Source organism: Callorhinchus milii, unplaced genomic scaffold, assembly GCF_018977255.1.
Source record: "Callorhinchus milii isolate IMCB2004 unplaced genomic scaffold, IMCB_Cmil_1.0 Scaffold2, whole genome shotgun sequence".
Classification (NCBI taxonomy): domain Eukaryota; kingdom Metazoa; phylum Chordata; class Chondrichthyes; order Chimaeriformes; family Callorhinchidae; genus Callorhinchus; species Callorhinchus milii.
In genome coordinates this window covers 93,102,959-93,124,178 of record NW_024704743.1, presented here as the reverse complement: position 1 = coordinate 93,124,178, position 21,220 = coordinate 93,102,959, and the positions used below count along the sequence as shown (strand labels likewise).

General features: G+C 36.8%; 1 protein-coding gene across 3 annotated transcripts in view; it reads left to right on the top strand.

Moving 5' to 3' along the window:
* The window catches only part of neto1l (neuropilin (NRP) and tolloid (TLL)-like 1, like), an 85,851-nt gene that overhangs the window by 53,231 nt on the left and 11,400 nt on the right, over positions 1 to 21,220 (top strand). For all 3 annotated transcript variants that reach the window (XM_007888012.2, XM_042332160.1, XM_042332159.1), the window contains exons 7-9: positions 6,037 to 6,265; positions 14,068 to 14,181; positions 16,837 to 17,395. In XM_007888012.2, coding sequence (XP_007886203.1) covers positions 6,037 to 6,265; positions 14,068 to 14,181; positions 16,837 to 17,395 — 902 coding nt within the window. The remainder of the gene's footprint in view (positions 1 to 6,036; positions 6,266 to 14,067; positions 14,182 to 16,836; positions 17,396 to 21,220) is intronic.

Here is a 21,220-nt window from a genome sequence, read left to right as displayed (position 1 = left end):
ATTCAATCTTACGGGGAATGCACCAGTCCTGGAGTGTGTTCAAAGATAATTCAATAGATTTATATCAATAATGATGATGACTTGTATTTAAATAGTCCTCTTCATGTAGGGTAGTGTCTCCACAGGACATTTTTTTAAGGGCAGGTGGGTGTCTGACACAAGCAGAAACCCATCACCATGCTTAAAAGTATCGAAATGAAATTGAGAATTCCATGCATCTCATCTACACATGGAAATTCCAAAGATGTTTATTTGAATGTAATGCACATCTCTCCCTAGAGGGACACATCCTCTTTACCTAATTCCGGAAAGTATTAGGAGCCCAAGGAGGATAGTCAATTGGTAGAGTTGGATACTCAGGAGAGGGGGGAGAGCAGGAGGGGAGAAGGAAATGGCCATAGTTGCATTCAAAGAGGTAAGATTTGAGGTAGGACTCAATTAAAGAGAGAAGACGAGATGGAGTGTTCGAGGGAAGATGTTCCAGAGGAAAGGAGAAATATAAACTGAAAGATCGGCCACTTATGATGGCACAGAAACCTACCAGGGAGAACAAGCTTAGCTATTATGAGAGCTATATACACTTGGGTGTTTTCCTTAGTGCTAATGAAATTAAGGGGTGATGTGCTTAAAATAATGAAAGGAATTGACAAGTTAGATAGTAGATGACTCTACCCTCTGATAGATGGATCCCAAACTAATAAACTTGTGAAACATTCTCAATGACATGTTCTTGTGATTACATTGGAATGAATATGCAAAACATTTCAGACTGCAAAGAAGGAAAATGTTTCTCACAGACTTTATCAGAAAGCAATCACATTAAGATTGATTTTGCAATAAGAACTCTATAATAATAATGACATTACAATTTGATTCAATTGGTAGCACCTTCACCTCTCAGCACAAGGTTGTGGATTCAAACCCCAAATCAAGTCAATAGCTCTTAGTTTCTGTGTTTCTCTAGAGTTGAGATCTGGGACTGATCACATGGAGAATTATGGTGTAAATTATGTGTTTGAATATCTTTATGACAAAATGTTGTAGCTAGTCATTTTGTGAGGAGTTACTAACTGTGATTACAATTAGACACTGTTATTAACAGGTAAAGAAATATGAATCTAAAAAAGTTGAGGGTAAATTAGCAGCATTTCTTAATGTTAGAATTCCTGCTCAGTCATATCAGATCAGATACATTTCAGGCATCAGGTGCGAGGAGAAGAGATAAAAGAAAATGGGAAGAAAATTGGCAAAGCATGAAAAGGAATTGAAGGACTCAGTTTAGTAATCAGATTTGCTATTAAGTAATGAAAAAAAATCCTTTATTTTTAATTCAGGAATCCAAGAAATTTACTCATATCAATTGTGCCTATGATTATCTCCCTTTTTTCCCAGCTTGATGTCAAACTGTACCGTTGTTAAGCACTCTGTGTTTTATAAGGTGTTATAGAAATGGAAGTTGCTGTTGTGATATTGGGTTGTAATTTGTGGTATTTATTTTCTATTTTGTTTCCAAATTTATTGTGTTCAAATATTTTCTAGTGTTTTCCCCACTGGCATATGCCTCCGTTCATGATCTGTCCTCCTCTTGCTACTGGTTCAATGATGCCTGCAGCATACCCAAGTGTCATTGTTCATGTGTTAGCCTTGGCACTGAGTGGTGGTCAGCCACATGACCGTAGAGTGCGTACTGAACGGAGCATAACCTCTCGTCACCCTACTGAACCGCAGGTGAACAACCAGTAGAGAGCGCTGTACAAAGACTAGTAGCAGGAAGCCTGACTGGTTTTCCACTTCCCTAACCTGGATAGACCAGAGACAATTTAATATCCCCATGTGTGGAGACCAATAAACTCAACATAAACCGGGATTTGAACCAGTGAGCTTCTGGTCATAAGCTAGAGCTTTATACACTACCATTAGGGCTGCCATCTGTGCTATTTCTTGATGGAACTCCTAAAAAAATGTACCATGCAAACATTCATCTAAGTAACTGGCAGTAAGACACATCGATCTGTGGAACTCTGATCCGACTTGATCTAATAGAGCAGCATAATTTCCATGGGTTTAAGCAAATTCTACCATTAAGATATGCAGCATCCTAACATTTCTTGTTTTGTGGAAAGTCTCTTTATCACTATTCTCTGTGCAAAGCAATTGAATTTGAACTGTTAGTTCACTGTCCTTCTGATCAAATACAACAAAATACATAGCATTACCAGAAGATAGCTCAATTTGGTTGGATACTGATAGCATTTAAGGTCTTGAATGTTTGTGCACCTCATCTACACCTGATCTTAAATCCTGTATTAAATTCACTCCAGAATAGTTGCCTTGTGATGTGGACTCTAATTTTATGGGAGGTTTTATTGAATTTGATATCTGTGTCTGTGCTGTGAATCGATGTGTGATGACATGACATTCACACTGAATGACTAACAAGTGTGACGTCTTTTGTGCAAGTTGATTGATAAACAATTTGTAATTAATTTTTACTTCTATGACCAGTAAATATTATAACCTGATTAATCGCTGCGGATCACTGGAAAATCTAATCCCATGGAGAGGATTGTGAGCCCAGGTCAGGGAATCAAAAATGTCTGGATTAAGTCCATTTGATTAAACCGATTCAAATCCAAATCTTTGTCAGTTCAACTAAGATTTGACTTAATTTCATCTTTTTGATCATGCTTACGGTCAATTCAGCCCTCTCCCCTGGCTCAGTGTCAGACTCCGCCACTGTCAAGCGCTCCGGGACGTTACCCTATGTGAAAGGTGCTATATACATACAAGTTGTTGTTGTAGATATCCTAAAGCATAGCAACTGCAGTATTGCATGCTTGCATCCTCTCACATTATTGGAGATGAACTGTAACTCAGTGTTTATCATCTGATTACCTTGCTCAGTTTGCATATATTTGATAGCACAATTTATTTGGGAGATTTTCACAAATTCCTGAGATTACATTCAATGAAGAAGACCCTTTGAGCCATCTGATCTCATCCTTCCAGAGTAACCGCCCTCCCACCCTCTCATAATAGCAAGACCAGCCCAGGAGCGTTTGAAGAGCTATTTGTGTTGATAATTTGAATTTGAATATTTCTTGATGAATCAACACTCCAAAACATTGTTACTGTGAGGGCTTTTCTGACATCTTGGATAGTGCCCAGTTAATGTCATCGCTATGGTAACTGACTGCAGAAAGTTCCATTACGAAATGGATAATGAATGCTGATTTGCAATTATAAGATGAAAGTATTTTCAAAAGGTGCTGTAGATGGATCTAAGCACAACCAATTCATTTATTTTCAATTAAAGTCCGAGTAGAAGAAGTTTAGCACTAAGGTAGTATGTACATGTATCAGATAGAAATCTGTCTTTAGCACTGTACACTTCTGGATTTGTCAAGTGTGAGGCTTAATGGAGAGGAAGGAGTGTAAATGAGCCTTGGAAAATTTCAATAGAACATCTCTAATTGTTCTACGTAATGGTGTTTAAGTAGTAGCAAGAGCAAAGATTAAGAAAAAAAGCATAAAACAAAATACCCGACAAAGGTTTACAGTATTTAACTAAATCTTATCGGGATAAAATTTGTATTTCTTAGTGTTTGATGTGATAACTGAAAACTATTACTAGCATTAATTTACACAATAGTAGTTAGTGGTATTTTAGTATTTAACAGTAAATTCCTGTTAGATGGCAATGCACCACTTCCACAGCATGTTCTCTCCTGACTGCATTGAATGCTTTATTGAGAAAAATCTCAGGCAAGCTGATTTTAACTTTTAAATTGTAGCCTTAATTCTAATTGATGCCTATGTGGCACAGTTCAAATCTGTCTTCATACAAGGTTGATAGTGTGAAAATGAAAACTAGTTCTATTCTAGCTCACAAGCTTTATATTATATTTTAATGGTCATCAGTTATATAACAGGACAACTACCATGTTCAATTGGTATCCAGCCAAAAAGCTGGCAGCATTCACTTCAGTATCCCCAACTATCAACGCAAGGCAATTGGATTTACTTTGTGAGTTCTGCAAGGGTATGCAGCATGTGAATTATCGAAATAGTTGCATTTGATAGCGTGCCTTATTACATCAAAATGCTTCACAGAGATTTTTTGTAGAGAGCAGCAACTATATTTGTAAGCAAATATGTTCGCTAATTTGAACACAGAAGCACCCCACAAACAGCCATGAAGTGAATAACTTTTTTTTTTATCTCTGGGGATTGTTAGCCTAGACACCTTCTCTTTGAATATAGTGTTATGGAATCTTTAACATTCATCTTAACAGACAGATAGGACCTTGGTTTAATATCTCATCTGACACCTCCTACAATGCAGCACTCCTCGAGTACTATGTTGGAATATTAGCCTAGACAAAGAGCTAAAGAAGGTATGACATGGGGTTTGAATGCAGAACCTTATGTCTCAGAGGCAATACATCATCCAACTGACCCAAGTTGTAAATTAGTGTGGTTATTTAAAAAAACACAGAATTTGTAAATGCAATGCTTAGATTGCGCAATCTTCATTTTTTCTCCTCCCATAAGAAGGAATTTTCTTTTGCAATCTAATTATAAAGAATCTAAAAGAACGTACTGTACTCATGAGGGACTGCCTTCATTGTCTCATTGCCTCTCCCAAAGCTTAAAGTGGTTGAGCCTCATTAATACAAACCGTACTATTACAAATGCCTTGCAAATGCCTTGCCTGGATAAGAGAATTAGTTATCTTACATCCCCAGATGCTTATTTTATTAGATCTCACAAGTTTATAATATAAAGTGTGCTATATAAAGTGAAATGGCAAAAGAAATATATTTGTGAGAAGCACAAGGATAACACTTTAAAAGATGCACATTCATTTTTTTGTTTCCCTATGAGAGGAGTTGCAGGGTTGACTGAAGAATGTGTGAGACATACCTATGCGGCAGTTATATTAGAGGTGCTTATTAATGTACTGCCTGTATTAGAGCAATTCAGAGGGGAATCGGAATTGCTCTTGTTCAGAGCTGGTTATATATGAAGCATAATTCTCCGCATATATTTAAGCGCTCCGGGATGCTACCCCGTGAAAAGAGTGCTATACAAATGCAAGTTGTTGCTGTTGTTGTAGTTGGCTGTGCTCAGGAGCTCAGTGATAAAAGCATTTATGCAATGTCTGATATTGGGCTATGACAGATATTTTGACTCTGTTTTCATAAAAGAATCTTGTAAATATAGGGAATGAAATAACAAGTTAGAATAGGAAATAAAGACATACTGGATAAGTTAGACAAACTTAAGGAGGATAAAACATTAGGTCCAGGTGGACTGCACTCAAGAATCCTTGAAGAAACACATAGCTGAGGCACCAGTGATTAATGTTTAGGAAGTCATCAGAAAAAGGAATCATGCCAGAGAACTGGAGGGTGTGAAATGTAATGCTCATATTTAGAAACGGAGATAGAGCTAATCCAGAGAACTACAGACCAGGGAAGGTGTTGGGAGTCTTTAATAAAGGATGAAATAACCAAGCATCTTGAAATTAAAACAATGGATTTGTGAAGGGAAGGTCATTTTTGATCCAACATTGATTGAAACTATCACTATGCTCTTGTAATGTCAAACTGGATTCATTGTATGAACAATAACAAAGAAAAATAAATAAAAAAAGCAAATTAAAGGTTTTCAATCTTTAAGACTTGATTAAATAGAAAGTTTGGGCTCTCTGGGAACTTGCCAAGATAAGATCAGACTGATATTATGCATAACTGATATTATCAGCCTTTGGCTTCTTTCCATCTACCATTTTCTCCTCAATTTGGTAAGCACAGATATATGCCTATGTATCAGATAATTGCTGTTTTACTGTAATCTTACTATTGTTATTTATAATAGTAATCATATTTTTGTCAAATGATTTGGGACTTCCTCGCATTGTCAGAGGTGCTATATTAGTGTAAATTGTATTGTATTGTACATTCCTTCAATAATTTCTTAATACTGGAGTTTTAAGACCTTGTATGAACTATTACTTTTTGTCCCTTTTAGATCTATTTGAGGTTCCTTGACTATGAAATGGAAAATTCAAATGACTGTAAGCGCAATTTTGTGGCAATCTATGATGGGAGCAGCTCAGTGGAAGATCTGAAAGCCAAGTTCTGCAGCACTGTAGCCAACGACCTGATGCTCGGCACAGGATTTGGGGTTATCCGAATGTGGGCTGATGAGGGCAGTCGGAATAGTCACTTCCAGATGCTTTTCACATCCTTCCGAGAGCGTAAGTTGCTGAAGAACACAGTATCTGGCATAAATTTGAAATTATCAGTAATGGGCGAAATTGTGTGTATATCCAACATTGCCAGAGATTGAAGATGTGCCTTGTGAATCTTACAACTACTCCATGTTGCATGAGCTTTATTTATTTCAGATTGTAATACTCTAAAGCTCACGCAAGTGTCTTATTTATCTAAACAGTTGCATTTGTAAATTGATATGTTTCTAATACAAATTTAGATTGGTAGCTGACATGTGCACTGGATTTAAAATGTCTTGTCATGGTTATGCTATAGGTACCTTACCATGAGAGCAGTGTGAGATAATCTCCCAATTACTGTACATCACTGTCCAGTCAAGTGAGCTCCTGCGCAACAGAAATTTCACAAAATAGCAGAAAAATTAGCTGATCTATGTGTCGTAGCAAGACTTAATGACACAAACTATATTCAGCACAAAAACAAGCACCTGACAGGGGAAAGTTTATTGAAGGACAGCGGATACTGGGTCAGACCATTCAAATAATGAAAGATTAAGCATTGACGGGTGTAGTTATCTGGGTGAAAATTGTGACGTGTTATATATTAATTAACTCCAAATTAACTATTGGTTAATTAGGTGTTAGTTTGAATGATGGCTTTAATAACAAGATCACAAATCATAAGATTAATTTGGATGAAGAAGGTCCTTCAGCCCATCTGATCTCATCCTTCGAGAACACCCACCCCACCATCCTGCTATCACAGTCATAAGGTGCTTTTTAAATGAGTCTAGTGTCCTGGCCTGAACCGTCCTTCCTGGTACCTGTTAATTACTCTCTGAGTAAAGAAGAATTTCCTGGTATCTGTCCTGAAATATCCCTTTGCTACTCAGAATCTTTGATCTCTTGTTCTGCTGTCTTGGTGCATCCTAAAATATTGTTTTGGATTTAATTTCACAAACCCTCTGCTTTGTCGATAAAAAGAGTAAACCACTACCATTGTGAACAGCTTTTTTATGTGTGTGTGTTTGGGGGTGGGGAGATTGCCTCCAGCACACTCACAGACCTCTCAATAATTCAACACATCCACTGGTCCCGTTTTCAATGAAGTGTTAATTAGCACATACACATCCAGGTTGTAATTTTCACCCAATAATTTTAAAGGGATATTATCGCCATGGTAATGTGCCTTCAATGCTTTGATTTTAACATAATTATAAGACAAAAATCTGGACTAAAATTTAAAATGTTTCCATTGTAATAGATACAGAAATATCCTTGCTTGTAATACAATGATACCACTCCTTTAAATTTATTTTTTATGATTTTTTTTGCCTTTTGACAGATTCTTGGCAAGAGCAGCACATCTTGTAATGCAGCTCTTGTAGGCGGTCATTTGCAGTGGCTGTGTATTGCTTCATGAGATACAAGCACATCCAAGCATCCTGTTGCCGCAGTAACACACCACATAACTGATAACAAAATATTCATTGATTTATGAGTTTAAAATATAATCCTGGTATTTGGCTGTTTAAAACAGCAGAATATGTATATCGTGCTTCAATAAATGGAACCTCTGTAGGCTCCAAATCCTCCTGATCTTAGCCTTAAAACCATTGTCTTAAAAATTAAGATGTGCAGAATTTTGGAAAATTCTTGAAAGCAGTGTTAATCTGGAAACTGTTTTTCTGCAGTTTTTTAAAGACTGTGGTAAATCACCTTCCATATATAATGTCTAACATCAAAGGTCCCTTGTTCACTATTGACATTCTCTTCACCCACCTAGTTAAATCATCCTAACACAAGGGAAAGGGAAAGGAAGGCTTTTTTTTCTTACTGAAAAGAGATAAGTACCATGCATAAATTTATACAATAACACATCATGTTTGGATGAAATGCAGGGAACCTTGTGTTTATTTTATTGTGGGTTGTGGGTTCAAGCCCCACTCCCACATTGGAACTTCAAACTTAGAAAGGCTGACATTCAAATGCAGGATAAGACTGGGATTTAAAGAAGTTTTATATGAAATGTGCCATAGAAAAGCAAGTTATTGCTCATAAAATGGAGCGCAAGAAGCTGTGTGATGGAGAAAGACAAATTGGAGGCTAAAGGGGAAAGAAATGATAAATATTGTCTTGCATCTTTTCCAGGTGTTTCAGAAAGATACTAGAAGAGTCTCCTTGGGTATGGAGGCAATATTTAAGTTTGAACATATATGGGGTTTAAAAATGTTTAAGCATTGGTGAAGAAATGTGACTCAAACTGAGTTTCTTGGGGGTAGCTTGAGATTACAAAACAATACAAATTGACATTTATATAGTGTCTTTCATGCTGAGAGGTTGTCCCAGGTGCTTTACAATAATGACTTGGCACCCAGCTGAGGGTGGGAGTAGAGGGAGGTGAGAAGAAGAAAGAAGACCAAAATCAGGGGCAAAGTGGTAGATCTTGAGATGGTCCTTGAATGAGGTAAGGGTGGGAACAAGTTGGAGGGATTCCGGGATAGAGTTCCAGGGAATGGGGGCATATAGGCTGAAAGTCTGCCCTCCAATGGTGGGATGGGCAGGACTAGGGACATCAAGTAGGATAGTGCCCAATGAGCGAAGGGAGATTAGAAGATATGTGCGAGTTACATTTGTAATAATACATACAGTAAGGCCAAAGATTATTAATTGCTGATGGTTGGGCTTTTGAGGGACAAAGGGAAGCTGTGCCTTTAAAGAATTGAGAGATGCAAGATTCGTTTTTGCTTCATCCAAAAGCAACAACAACAACTTCGATTTATGGTGTCTTCGAGCGCTTCAAGGGTAGAATGACTAATTCAGTCATTGCATTTGAGAAAATTGTAGGCTGTACACTGTTAAGGCTTATGATCTGAATGATATTAATAAATGTAGACTGGAATCATCAGGCAAAGTGTTTCTGGCTATTATGCGCAAGAGTGATAGATCCAAAGCCAAATAGGGACCCTGACACTTCATCATTCTTAGATGTTGATTTGAAGATATTTTTAGGTAGCTACGTTCAAATCTCTTGTAGCTGAAATTAGCAGACAAGTTAAGTGGTACATTGTCACAGCTGAGAATCAACATTTAAATTAAGGATAATGTCATATCAGGGAATAAAAATGTGGGGGAGGGAGTACCCCTTGATTTTTTTACAAAAGTTGGATGTGATGATTTGAGCTACCATGTTGATGATGTTGAAAGGATTTTGTGTTCAAATCTCTTCACTCTCTGACAACTCCCTAGCTCTCCGATCTCTTCACTCTCCAATCTACTCGACTGGCACTGGCCTTCTGCTCATTCCTCGTACCCTCTACCCCACCTTGGCAGGTCGCACTTTCAGCCACTGTACCCCGAAACTCTGGAACACTCTCCCTTAATCCCTCCGCCTTGACCCCTCTCTCCCCTTTTTCAAGTCTCACCTGAAAACCTTCCTCTTCGACCATGTTTACGGCCACCTCTCCCCACCACTCATTTCGGCTCAGAGTCAGGCTCTGCCACTAAGCGCTCTGAGACCCTACCCTGCATGGAGGGCACTGTATAAGTGCAAGTTGCTGTTGTTGATGATGGTTGTGCTGTCTGTGTTACTTCATAGAATCCCATTTTAAGTAAAATTGAGTGAAGCCGGTCAGTATCCTGTGAAGTGACACTGCAACAACTTGTATGGGATGGAAATAAGTATCAAAGCTGGTGCTGATAAACCAAGATGGCATCACTAAAGCTCTAGGAACTACCTTTGTGTCCGACTATTGTGGGGAGTTGGGATCAGAAGCAGTACCCTGTCTTTAGGAATAAATGGAAAGTTTTGATATTTCCTAACAAATTCTATGGCTCATTCCATAACATGGAATCTACAATGATTTGCATTTATATAGAGTCTTACACCCGGGGTAGCATATCAGGGCGCATAGAAATCTAGAAAATATTGTGCTTTGCACACCAAATTTAAATAAATAAATATGATGCAGTGTAATCCTTGCACCTCCCTGCATAAGCTATGTTCTGTTTTACATGGCAGGAATTGTGCCAATCTGGTTTGGTTTTGTCTTATTCAACTTCTGCCTTTATATGCACGTATGAAAACCTAACTCTATTAATATAGTGAATCAGATATATTTTTAGATTAGGCTTAGAAGACATTATATAAGAGATGAATATAATCAACCATTTAACCACATTATTGTGTTCTAAACTCACACTGGATAAAACATATCATCTTTAACAGCAAAGTGCATTGCAAACAAGGTGATATTCAATTTTCTACCAGGGTGAAAGCTCATATATGTGGTACGTCTATGCACACTGTGTTCTCTTTATCCCGATTTTTCACTTTGCTTAAATATTGGGTGGCAAACAAAAGAGTGAATAATAAAGAGTAATCGTTTTTGAAATGTGAGTTGAGAGCAATATAGCTGTGTAGTGTACTGTATTGGAGCTAAAATAGGACAGACATTCCATGCTGCTGCACAGTTCATGTCAAACCACCAGCAAACTAAGTGGGGCAAAATGATATTTCATAATTCATAACCTGCAGCAATCAAGAGTCACACAGCAGAACTAGTGCCTCAATTGGCCTTAGCTACCCTGGGTTGAAAGGAGGAAAATCAGGAAGGCACTGGGTAATTTCAGGAGTGAGCTCAGCTGTGATATCCTTCAGGGTCAAATAGCCTGCTGATGCTCACTATCACAGCTAACACATACATAATGGACCTTTGAGTGAGACACTGGGTGTTTGTAAATTTTCCAAGAAAGAAAAAACTTTCATTTTTATAGAATCTTTTCATGTTGAAATATGTCAAAGTAATTACTGCCAAGTCCAGTGAGTTTTGTAGGTAAATATGGCTATAATGGGGAATCCCATTTGTGCCTGACTTAATCAAATGCATTCAATGCTGAATAGAATATTTTTCCTGAAGACCTGACATGGGGTTTCAATCCACAACCTTTCAAACCAAAAGTAAGAGTGTTAGTAATGGAGCTGCAATACCCAATTGGAACATTGTTTTGTGCAAAGTTGGCTGCGGTGTTTGTGTTGCTGCCCTCAAAACACAAAGCCACTCCACTTTACAGTCTATCCTGGGAAGCGCTTTGAGATGTCTTTCCGCTGTGAAAGACGCTTTCGCAAATGCAATGATTATTATTATAAGTGTAAAAGAGTCAAATGCCTGCAGAAAAGTAAGATGGGAGGGGAAGAGATTGGGAGGAAGGAAATGAGCAACATCCTCCCATTTCATTCCTTAAAATCATATTTTATTGAATGTATAGCGTTTCTTTTTGTAGATAATGATAATGATATATAATCTCATTCTGCTTCACTTTTGGGACAAAAATGCTAGAGTCTAATTTGCTGTATTGCTAAATGAGATTCCTTAACAAGGAATCCTTTTGGAATTCCCATTAAACCACAGGAACTCTGCTCTGAGAGTGAATTGGTCTGCACAGAGGTTGGTTTGATGTATTGTCAGTTAATAGAAGGATTTCCTCACTTGCTTGGCTCGGATTACTTATTGAGGATTCTCATGTGAGAAATACCATGAATTAGACCTCAACTGGGGGAAACTGCACCTGGTCCTACATGTATTGTATTGATGCAGCAATTCAGAACATCCAGAATTTGACTAATTCTTAAATAAAGCTTGAATTTTTAAGACCGTTCATCTTAATTTATTACATATAAACCAAATCCCAGTTGATTTTCCCCCAAAATATTTCTAAATTAAGATTATTTTTATTATTCTTACATTAATAATTCTCATGCAATGGTACATTGTTCCGAGCATCTTGTGGCTCCTAAAGCAGGGAAGTGAAACATGACATTTTTATGCTAAACCTTTGCTCACAGCACCTAAAGTATTAATTTATTTGCTAAGAAATAGCAAACACTCAACAGTAGGACCCAACCAGGACACCACCCACCCTTCACATGGTAAGTGATTCTTTTAAAAATCCCCTCTGCCTTTGTGGTATTTTCTCATATTAAAATATATAGAGAAGATTCAAATCAGCATTCGTTCAAATCAAATAGGATTTATACATTTATTAAATTTTTACATACTTTTCACCAGAGCACCACCTAGTGGTCAAAACACTCTTAAAACAGAAATATAGAATTGTGATTGTACGATGGCAACTGCATTACCATCAGTATCACTAATTCCACTCTCCTGCTTTTTCCCCATTTCCCTTAATGTATTTAATGCTCGGGTGCTTGTCTAGTTCTCTTTTGAATAATTTACTGATCTTCGAAAGCCACTTCTTGTGAGGAATTCCACACTCTTCTGATTGAAGAAATTACTTCCAATTGCTATCCTGATTCTTATTCTTCAGACTATGCTTGCATCCTTGAAGTGTATGTGACTGTAAGTTTGAGGTGTCCATGTATGTGAGTTTAAGGTGTATGTAAGTATGGAGAGTAGATACTTGCACTGGCAGATATTAAATGAATGAAGCTCTGTTAATAATAATCCTTCCATCAGAGCCTTATCACATTGTCGAAGCACCTCAATGTGCTTCACAGTAAAGTTTAGTGTTTAGTTTAGTGACTGCATTTTTAGGTGAACTGGTACTGTCCGTGGTGAAATTCTACACTACCTCTCACTCTCTGGATTCAGATATGAAGAATGATCTGCGAGCTACAAGCATCTGTTAACCTTAGGGTAGCATGATTAACTCCTTCAAGTGAGGAGAGGAAAACATTGGAGGAAAAAGATTATATTTCCTGCAAAAATCGATTGTTGATTATTTTATAAGCCAATTAACCCCAAACTGAAGGTTTCATGACAATACCATTAATTATATAATTGAAGCTAAATGTTAAAAGACAAACGCCACCCTCCACTTACAGCTTAGTTAGTTCAGAAAGATAAGATCCACTCAGCTATAATGGTCACCATATAACATATAATGGTCAAACGCAGCTGACCAAAAGCAGAGTTCATAAAAAGGAGCTAAGGAATTGTACTATCTGCTGGAAAGTCTAGACAATATACTCATCTACTGGCCTAAAATGGAGGAGAATTCTACTCAAGTCTACAGTATGCTCTCAGATATTTTATTGTTCTTGCTAATTTTACTCCCATCAATTGTTCTCCTCTCCTAACAGCATATTATTCTAATTTTCTTTCACTGGGTTACAATTTCATGGGTGTGTAGTCTGGCCATGGCCATCTTTAATCATGTTGTTGTGAGCCTTGACAGCGAGGCTTGGCATAATATTTGACCACAGTGTTGTCACAGTGGAGCCTGATCCTGCATTCATCAATCTTCAATGCACATATTTAAAGGAGCAGCTATGAGGAATGATTAGGAAACATAATGCTCTTCACCTTTGAAATGAAACATCACAGAGGAGAACTCATCTTAAATCCTAAATGGAATTAAAGTAAATCCTTGACGATGCTCTTAGATACATCAATGCAACATAAAATGTACACAAATTCAGGGTTGTGAAACATAATTTCAGGACAGACACCACAAAATATTTATTTATTTATGCAGAGGGTAGTTACTGAATGTAACATGTCTCCAGGAAAGGTCTTTGAGGCCATTAAACTGGACTCAATTAAAAACCAGTTTGATGCTGTAATAGGAAGGCAGTAGTGTGGGTATTCTGGAAGGATGGAATCAAGTCAACGAATCAGTCTTCTCATTTGTCTTTCTTTTGTAATAGTGTGTCTTTCAAATACCTTTCATAACCAGAAACATTAATGGCAATTGTAATGCCTTAACTGTTGTTTAGACCAAGTTTAACTTACAGCACAAACCATACTTTAACATCTAGATGCTTTTTAACTTGCGTCTCCTTTTACGTATTTCTTTCTCAGCCCCTTGTGATGCCAACACTTTCTTTTGCCACAGCAACATGTGCATTAATGACACTTTGGTCTGCAATGGAGTTCAGAACTGTGTGTATCCCTGGGATGAAAATCATTGCAAAGGTAAGAGCCTCTTCCCTTTCTTTAAAAAAATACTTTTTCTTCCCTCTTCTGATTTCCTTTCCAAAACCTCCGAGCAACCCTGTGCGCTTTCATGAGATTGTGAAATGCACAAAAAATGTCTGCAATTTGGTTAAGTGCAAGCTCATGTCAAAAACTCATGCATTTAGCTTATCTAGCATTCCTTATATAGATCTCCTTTGAATTATGCAGCAATTTGCAACTTGTTAATACCAATATTGTTTAATTTGCTCTCAAAGTAAAAAAAGCACTCTCTAATTCAGATCTGTTGATCTGCTGATAAGAGATTGAGGGAAGGAAAAGGAGAAAACTAACCATAAGGACAAATAAATTATGTAAACTTATACTACACGTACTTTCTAATTCTTTTAAGTAGTAGTCATTTTTTTAGAGTGACAGAGCATTTCAAATAACCATTTTGTACAACGGTCTGAGTAATTTAGTTTAACAAAGATTTGTTCTATGGAATGTGTTACGGATCTGTTATGTCATCTCTACAATATTCATTTGTTATATAGGATAAATAATGAATTATTTAATAACCATAAAGTATTACTGAAGATTACATCATATTGCGAAGGGTCTTTTTGACATTTAGACTTTTATTCTCTTATTTATGTTCTTAAAGATCCACAATCCCTTTTCCCAGTGATTATAATGAAAGGTTTGTCATGAAACAGGACACCATTTAACTTACAAAAAGTCAGGTATGAAGGGCGAGGAAGGGATTAACTAAAATAATATGGAGGAATTATTAGTTGGTAAATCACCTGAAAAATATATAATCTATTCTGAGAGATAATTAGGACATTACAAAAATGAGTATATTCCTCCAAAAGGCAAAGTTTGAGCTTTGACAATTACAATTTACATTTATGTAGCACCTTTGATGTTGAGAGGACTTTCCAAAGCACTTCACATGCCTGATTTGGAGTTTGAGATGGGCTGTGGGGGGGAGGGGGAGGTCAGGGTGTGGAAGGGGCAGAGGTTGTTGGTGAGACTAATAATGTGGTTACTATCAGAATCAACCCCCAAAAAATAGAATAGCAAGAGATAGCGCCAAGAAACTGGATAAATATAGGAAGTAATAAAAAGAGCTGAATAAATTATTATGGAGGCAGGAGGGAATATGGGACAAAAATAACTTTCAGATGGTACTAAGAATTAAAGTTTTTTTCACTAGTATTCCCAAGAGAAAGTGAGTCTTAAAGGAAGACAGCCCATTAAAAGCAGATATATATGCAACCATTGGAGAATAACCTGGAGAATAAATAAAATAAGTGAAGACTTTGCAGATATTTTAATTATAATTTTCCAAAGATTCTGGATTGTGGAATTATACCAGCAGATTGGAAGGTAATACATGTGACACTGTCATTGAAGAAAGGAGGTAGGGACAAACTATGTATGCAGATTGTGGGTTTACATCAGTTGTGGGCAAATTACTGGAATCTTATCAAGTATAGAATAACTGAACATCTGCAGAAATATGCACAGAGAGCCAGAATAGCTTTGCAAAGGAAAGGTCATGTCTCACAAACCCAATGGAGTTCTTCAACAGAGCCACAGAGGTGATAGATAAAGGAAGGTAGATGGGAAACCTTAAAATGGATTTTCAGAAGTTATTTAATAGTGCACCACATAAGAGATTACTTGCTAAAATTAAGGTCATTTTGGGACACGAATAAAAAATGTGTGTGTGGTAGAAAGCACAGTTGGACTACAAGTGACATTCTCTCAATTGTGGACAGTGACAAAAGGCAAAACAAGGATTGGTCCTAGTTTTTTACACCTACATATAAAGGACCTGTAGATAGAAATGGTGTGGGAGGGAGGGTGAATTAGTCTCATAAACCATTTCCTCACATAGAGCATTGTCAATATGTGGAATACACGGTATAAGAAAGCTACAGAGACAGAATAATTTGGGATGTTTAAAAGGGAAATAGAGAGATGAGAAATAAGGATATTGAAGGTCATTGAGTGAATATCTACATGGGATTAAAAGACCTGAAATGATTGAATGAACTGTCAGAACAGGCTCAAGAGCCTCTTCAGGTTGCAATGTTCTCAGGGCTATAATAGTGGAGGCCATTAATACAAACAAGAACGCAAAACCTCATGGTGCAGTAATAACTTTTAAGGGTGTAGTTATTAAAGTAAATTAACCACAGTAATTCATACAAGTGATATTTTCCAAGTTGTCAGAGAGCAGTAATATGTGCCAAATGATGAATGGTTGTGTTTTTGTGGCTGATGGAAGTCAACTAGTGGAGATGAATACAACTGAAAATCAAACTAATTCAGCACCTGAAAAATAGATAGCTTAACATAACTGGTCTGATCCTTCATCAGAACCAAAATAATTAGACTGAAACATTTTATAGGATCAAAGAAGGAAAGAAAAGCAGTTTGATTCTGGGAATAGAATATCTCCCCAGTTTCTGTACCTCATTTCAATATCAAACCCTCCTTGGGTCAAGCGTAGCATCATATAAATGAATATAATGCTCCTCATGTCCACTCAGGCCTTTACCTAAAAACCCAAGAAAAGGGAACCTGCAGCTTTAAGACAATCTTGAAGTGTAAAATGATGTATTAAAACTGGTAACAATTTCCTTCATTTATGTTATACAGAGAAAAGAAAAGCAAGCCTGCTGGACCAGCTTACCAACACCAGTGGGACTATAATCGGGATCACCTCTTGCATTGTGATTATTCTCATTGTTATCTCTGTTATAGTTCAGATCAAACAGCCTCGCAAAAAATTCATCCAAAGAAAACCAGACTTTGACCAAACAGTTTTTCAGGAGGTTTTTGAGCCCACACACTATGAACTCTGCTCTCTTAAAGGGAAAGGGGCAGCAGCTGATCTGGGGGACATTGTAGATGATTTTGAGAATTACCATAAACTGAGGCGATCGTCTTCTAAATGCATCCACGACCATCACTGTGGTTCCCAGATGTCTAGCATTAAAGGTAGCCGTAGTAACCTCAGCACCCGCGATGCCACTATCCTCTCAGAGATACAGCCGCAACCAGTGAAGCCTAGCGTCCAGCCTATGAGCAGGCGGAGTATCCTCGTCATGAAGCACAGCTACTCACAGGACGCAGCAGATGCATGTGATATTGATGAAATCGAAGAAGTCCCGACTACGAGCCACAGACTGTCCAGAAATGATAAGTCTGTCCAGCGGTCAGTATCAATTGATTTTTGATAAAGACTATTTCATAAACAAGGACTCCATAATGTCCAATATCCTCTTTTTTTTTTCTGTTTCAGTTTCTCTTTTCATTTAAGATTACATCCCGCATGCACAGTGAAATCTTGAGAAGTGATTCTCCAATTTACAGAATCAATGATCAGAAAGCAAGAAACCTATTTGTGCATAAATAACACTAAAAGTCAGCTAACCAAAGGAATATTTTTATCCAGAGATAAACTTTATAGGGTTCCACTGTGCAAAAACAAACATTCAATGGTGTTAAGGTAGCGTTTTCACTAAAACCAAAGAAAGTTATATCATGTAGATATTAACTCTATCTGGGAGAAATGCATGGTACACGTATGTTAATGAGTTGAAAACTTGATGCATTTATTTATAACATAAATGTTTGTTTTAAAAGAATGTTTTTTATTCTACGATACATGAGAGACCTAAGGGCAAAATGATGACATAATTTAAAACAAACAAAAAACGTTTTTTAAATTTTGTGATCTTTTTCTACAAAGGCCAGTGATGATTGTTTTTAAAATTAATCACTGAAAATACTACTATTATCAGCCAAACCGTGCTCATCTTGTAGATATATAATTTACACTAAATTACTTACAAATACATACCTAGACATATTCGTATGTAGTGAATACAGATATCGATATGCATAAAATTATGCAAGAAAAAGGCAATATAGATCAGATTCTTTTTATGGCTTAAAACAGAAAAGGGTGCATGAGCCAATGTTTTTGATAACATCTAATAAAAGAGAAACTATTTTTATTGTGTACTGCACCTTGAATATTCATTAATCAGTTAAAAAAGTAAAAAGTTTAGAGAAAATTTCTAGCTTCTAAATGTCCTTTGTTCATATGCCTCTACGATATTTTGTGAGTGTTAACGTGTCTTTTTGATAGGTATACTTACTCACTCTGTTTTTCCTTTGTCGCATTAGATAGATAAGTATTGAGAAATTTACTTTTATAGTTGTTCTTCATTATTATTCATAATTTTTCTAGAGGCTAGGATACACAAATATTTTACTTTCAATGTATTATGTAAACGTCGTAACAGCAAGCAAAAAAATGTCCTCCATTAGGAAATGAACAGTACTTTCCTCAGATGTTTAGTATTTTTGGGGTTGGTTGATCTGCACTTTGGAAACAGTGTCTGCCAAGTTGGCTCTGGTTCTCACGTAGATCGCTATCACTCTATATGTTTATGTATAAATACACTTTTCAATGGATATGCAGATAGATAAAGATGGATTTATGTGATGTGTGATATGTACGCACATATTTATCTATATATAGATTTATAAACACAGATATCTAGCGGGTGAAAATTATGATGTGTGATGTGAAAATTATCACCATGGTAATTATCACATTGTTGAATACAGTCAACAAAGTCAGTCAATAGCAAACTTTCTTCCATATACTCCCTCCTCCATTACCGTCATATTGGATGGGTCCAAAACTAGCCTTCAGCCATCACTGAACTTCTGGCTTGTGGATCATAGCATCAGAACTAGGATTCACAGGGTATTGGCTTAACAATGATTTATTCTGTTGAGTTATGAAAGTATCCCTCAAACCAGCCACTGATAAGCTTTTGACTCATCCAAAAGCTCAGTGTAACTCAGTAGTTGGAGCACTTGCCTCACAAGCAAGAGACCTGGGTTTGATTTCTGGCAAGGCGTAATGTTGAGCAATTTTCCTTATCCACACGCCTCTGTTTACCTAGCAGAAAGTAGGAACCCGGTTGTTAGTCGATTGGTGGATCACTTTTCCAAGAGTAATAATTCCTTAAAAAAAATAATAATAAATTGGTCACTTCAATCCATGACTGCTTGTAGGACACTGCTGTGCACAATTAGCTGCCATGTTTCACCCATAAAATATACAGTCAATTCACTTTACAGTATATTCTGTGAAGCGCTTTGAGACGTCTCGAAGACGTGATAAGACACTATATCAAATGCAAGGATTATTATTATCCATTGTGACGTAGTTGGGGAGGGAAGAAGAGTCTTGTTATCAACCAGCTTCATCGACTCCATTTATCACCAGTATGCTGATTATCACAGGTGATAACAAATTACAAATCATAATTTTCACCCCTTATGTAAGCAGAAGAATATTTTAGTGTTCTGTGTACATTCTCTGCACCATATGTCGTACTATGGATGTAAGTCAGGAACATTTACTTAGAAATCATAGAACATTTAGCATTTGAGACACAACAATAAAGAATTATTATACTGGTGAATAGTTTAATACATGTAAGTAACTTTGTTGCTTGGGTATATTTTGGGGAAGTCGAATAAGAGGGTCAGCACAAACAGTAACATAGGGTAGGTCTCAAAATGGACTTAACAGAAACATCATCAACTAGGCAAAAATCCATACCATGCTGATATATACAATGAAAACTTTGAATAGGTGATATCCATAGTTACCATGAGTACAGTGGCCCAGTTTATTTTAATTGATATGTGTATTCCTCAATTTACATGGCTATTTACCATGATCCAATCTCCTTTGCAATCCTGCCTATGCATTGATTTGCCCCTGTATTACTGCAGTCATATACTGAGCTTGTCTGGAATGAAATAAAAGAACATATCTATGACTCAAGTGCAGTTTTTAACCCAATAGCCTTCGGATGTCCTCCCGACGTGAAAGGCGCTATAAATGTAATTTTGTATTTTTTGTATTTTGTTACAGCCAATTATGTAGTTCATGAATTTTACTTAAAAATTACATTGCTGGTGCACTGTTGTATGTTACAAGAAGGAGATCTTGAAGGTGTCCACCTAGAGTGCATGAGTCAGACTGTGAACAATATATCTTTTGGAATTCTTGTAGATCATAGAACAAGCGATGGCTTTACTTACGTATGAAAACTGTACACTTATTGTCTGCAGATCTGCTTATGCAAAGCAATGGGAAGAGAAAATTCTATAGTTAAAGGGGAGTACCATAACTTGTTGGTGTTAGAATTGCTAATATCATAGTTCTTCCATCAGAAACAAATGATGTTAATTATTTTTAAAATCAATAACAAAGTAGCATAGTACTCCTAGGCTATTATTTGTAGTTATGGGATCCTCCAATCTCCAGACAGACCATTCCCAGCAGCAGAATCATAGGCACAGTGAGTATTACTATCACATCTGCCACACTACCTTCCCTAGAGTCGGGGAGAGAGAGGTCAAGCCAACTTGATTAAGTCTTTTATTAAAAACAGTGGGTTCTAATTTGTAGCATTTCTTACCAAGATTCGTTAACAAAGAATCCGAGTCTCACTTCAAGAAATTGGCAGGGTATTACAGCGACCTACAGGTCGATGGCAACTCTGACAGGATTCATTATTAATGAATATAATTAAGAAATACCTCACGAGACCTCACCATTGATTTCTGGAGAGATGGTGTGCTGTCTTCTCAGTAGAAATAAATAAATGATATGATAATTAATAAACTCACCACATGAAATCATAACTTAAAATGAGAGTTTTGGGGCTGTAATTTAGAATCTTTAATTCTGCTTATTGAACGACGTAACTTTAAATCTTTTTTACAGTTGTGTTTTGGAATAAGACGAATAGATAATGGCACCAAGATTTACTTTTTTTTAACTATGACACCCATGAATAGGGATCACGTGAAATGGGTTTGCGTAGATTTACTGGTTAATACATTTTTTATAGATGCCATTTCATCTTATATTTAATTAACAAAACTCATTGTATGCATTAACTGTTTTATGAATGCTGTTTTCATAAGTTGTGCAATGTAC